Consider the following 3,781-nt stretch of genomic DNA (forward strand, 5'->3'; position numbering starts at 1 on the left):
TCATGGTTTATTTTAAAATGTTCACAAACCAACTCCAAAATCAACCACTTGTATAAATAAACAAAATGCCACATTTTCCACCAGTTCATCAGATTTTTGCTCAAGTCTATCATTACACATCTTACAAGAGCAAAATCCCATTTGGTGTCTGGCTATTTACAAAACGACAACAAAAATACACAGTGCATTTTTTTTTATGACCTAAAAATTGTGCTTCATGTGGTAACATCTTTTCAAATATTATTTATGATTTATGAAAAGTCAGATCAGGTAAAAATCAGGTAACATCTGCCTGTATCACTTTTTACAGTGTACAAAGCAAAATAAGCTATTTGAAAAAAAATTAATGAATCCTGCAATGCATAACAAAGCAACTGCTTTTGTGGATGTGACCAATTTGATTTACTCAAACTAATTCCATAACTGTACTTCTCAAACATATTTACAAATCCCAAGACATGCCAAATGGCAGCTCAAAACCAACTGAAGCCTTATAGCATAAGACGGTTGCTTGTAGATGAGACTGATGTCTAGGCGTGGACACAGAGCTCTGCATTCAAATCAGTTAGGTCTTTTGTGTTACAGGCCTTCAATTGTAGCCAAATGAGTCATAGTCACTGTTTCTGTTAGACGAGGGCTCTCTGCTAGGGTTTACAGTCAGCCTGTCCAAACCTGACAATACAGAACAAATGAGAATGGGTACCAATACGTTCGCATGAGTAGGCTGAACGAAAGGACCAATACATCATAACACTATGTTCATCATTATATAATTGATTGCAAAGTGAATGAATGTGGGTGCATGAGGGTGAGAGATTGATGGAGAGAGTCTAGAACAGTTGGGAGAGAGAGAGAGAGAGAGAGAGTGAACTCACCTGGAAAGGAAGGCCCCTTTAATGTGTTGTTGTTTGGGTTACTGCCAGCTTGACCTCTGTGATAGGACACTAAAGAAGAGAAAGAAGAAAGACAAAAGACTGAACAAAGAAAGATAAAAGACTGGCCCCTTTCTTACAAGCCAGCCACGATTGTATCAACATGCGAAAAATTACTCACCACTCTGACTCTGAGTTGGACCAATCCATCGATTCTGCCGTTTTTTTGAAACTGCATCAAACCAGGTAAAAATGTTCAAATTAGAAACAATATTTAACTTTGAGTTTAAGGACAGGAAAGTTGAGCATTACATACAAATTGAGCATTACACACACATACGCACACATTTATACATATATATAACACACAGACACAAAGAGTAAATCTTAATATAGGATATAAAGGACCTTTTGGAAAGTTGACATACAGTATATACATAATGCGGTGTGATGTGCTGTACTCCAATTGCATTTAGCTAATTCTTTTATTATTATTATGCATGCAGCTTTTATCTCTTATTAAAAGAGACTACATGGAATGTTTGTGCTTTTACAAATTAATTTGTCACACCACAGAACCATTTAAAATGAACTAATTAAGGGACAAAGACATGTATACATTAACCCCTTCTTAATCTTGATTTTGTTTCATAAAAAGTCCATAGATGACACATTATGCATCACCCACCAAACTTGCTTGTTTGCATCACTGACTCACATCTTTTGTGGATGGCTTTGTACGTCGGCCGGCCAAACTGAAGCAGAATAACACTCAGGATCAAGAAAAGTAATATGCCAGTTACTGCCTTATAAACAGCCAACTCTCTTCTAAGAGTATCTGAGAGAGCATGAGAGAAAATGACCAATTATTTAAAACGCATAAGTCAAGTTAGCATTATTATATTGCCTGAAGCTTGATAAGAAAACCTAAAAATAACAGGCCAAACAGGAGCCTGTGTAGCTCAGCGAGTATTGACGCTGGCTACCACCCCTGGAGTCACGAGTTCGAATTCAGGGTGTGCTGAGTGACTCCAGCCAGGTCTCCTAAGCAAACAAATTGGCCTGTTTGCTAGGGAGGGTAGAGTCACATGGGGTAACCTCCTCGTGGTCACAATTAAGTGGCTCTCACTCTCACTAGGGCACGTGGTAAGTTGTGCGTGAATTGTGGAGAGTAGCATGAGCCTCCACATGCTATGAGTCCCCGCAGTGTCATGCACAGCAAGCCACGTGATAAGATGCGTGGACTGATGTTCTCAGAAGTGTAGGCAACTGAGATTTGTCCTCTGCCACCCAGATTGAGGTGAGTAACCGCACCACCATGAGGTCCTACTAAGTACTGGGAATTTGGCATTCCAAAAGTGGGGGAAAAAGGGGATAAAAAACAAAACAAAAAAACATACCAGGCCAAACACACAGAGTCATGTAATTTTGTTTGCTAAGTTACTTGGCTATCTAAATGGAGACATACCATACCATAAACCTCTGTTGTTTTTATTTAAAGCTAATTACAATTACTACAGACTAACCCAAACCCAACCCCTATAAGAATGCATCCTCATTTTTTAATTTTAAAGACTATTTGCTTTATTTATGAATCAATTTTACAATTGAGGACATTCCGAATGTCCTAAAATGAATATTTTGTCAAATTTAGCTCACATTTGATGACAATTTCGTCCCCAAACTATACTGCACAAAGGCAAAACACCAAAACTACACATTTTGTCAAAACTCATTTATGACCAAAATCAGGTCTCTTGGACTGTAATCTGTTCAGTGACAAAAACAGAGTGAGACTATATTATAGTCTACATTCGGCTGGATAATTAAAAAAATTTGAAACCATTTAGAAACACACACCTTGGCAAGTGATATGCACACCAAAACAGGAAGCGTTGCTCACTGTCATATTGCTTGAGAGATGATAACCTTCAGTTCGTTTTGTGGACTTAAATCCTTCAAAGGCTCCACATCTTCTGTCCTTACACATGTCATTCAGCCACTTGCTTTTCAAGTGACTTCTGGAACACAAAGGGACATCATGCTCTTTAGAGGATGAGAGATACAGCTGACCCTCACAGGGACTCTCCTGATTCCAATATATCTTATGCCGTGCAACAACAGGAGGCTGAGTGATATATTGGGTAATATTCTTGCAAGGGGTTTGTGTGGTACAGGGTGAAGGTGCAGCAGGAGGAGAAAGTTTTGATGGGATTGAAGGGTATAGGGAGATGTTTACTGATGAGTTGGAGGTGATTCCTTCTCCTATAAAGAGGAAAAAACCCAGACATTCTTTTAATGTTACTTAAATGACATTACTAGAATACAAGACTCCTCCACATCCCTCAGTAAATTATAAAGTTTGCAAACAAATACAATTCAGTGTTTTTAAGCACCTTTAAAAGAGCAGACGAAATGAGAGTTGCACCAGAAAATTGTGGCCAATTTGGTGTTTATGTAGATCTGGATAGGCTACATTATAATGATTGCTGTTATCAATACCCTCACAACTTGTCTCAACAACTCGTTTTAGAACTCTGTTTACAAGGCAAACTGCAGTAATATTCGACAACACTGAAACTGATATTGTCCACTTGCATGTAAAATAGTCACAGTCAATTTTCTCTGAATCTGAGCTTAGATGAGCCAAACGTCTATGTCACAGGACATATCATAAGAGACCCGATTTTGGTTAAACAAATTTTGGCAAAATTTGTAGTATTTACTGTGTATTATTTTTTTTTTGCCTTCGCTTTGTTGCAACTGGGCACTGGTCTCCACAGGTGAAACGCGTTGTCATTTCACTATGGTCACAGAGCAGAAGACTGGATCATTTGCACTCATTGCACTCTTGCAATTTTTGCAAAACTCTTTTAGGCAGTCATGCACATTTTGCACATTTGATTGCA

The 3,781-nt window shown here is 38.3% G+C and overlaps 1 protein-coding gene across 1 annotated transcript in view; it reads right to left on the bottom strand.

The window, feature by feature from the left end:
* The window catches only part of LOC127651316 (uncharacterized), a 12,709-nt gene continuing 8,928 nt past the window's right edge, over positions 1-3,781 (bottom strand). Inside the window, exons 2-6 of the mRNA XM_052137098.1 lie at positions 2,733-3,137; positions 1,591-1,710; positions 1,054-1,104; positions 876-944; positions 1-672 (exon numbers count right to left, since the gene is read on the bottom strand). Of these exons, the coding sequence (XP_051993058.1) occupies positions 590-672; positions 876-944; positions 1,054-1,104; positions 1,591-1,710; positions 2,733-3,137 (728 nt within the window). The 3' untranslated portion in view covers positions 1-589. The remainder of the gene's footprint in view (positions 673-875; positions 945-1,053; positions 1,105-1,590; positions 1,711-2,732; positions 3,138-3,781) is intronic.

The sequence above is a fragment of the Xyrauchen texanus genome, chromosome 11 (genome assembly GCF_025860055.1).
Source record: "Xyrauchen texanus isolate HMW12.3.18 chromosome 11, RBS_HiC_50CHRs, whole genome shotgun sequence".
NCBI classification, from domain to species: Eukaryota; Metazoa; Chordata; class Actinopteri; order Cypriniformes; family Catostomidae; genus Xyrauchen; species Xyrauchen texanus.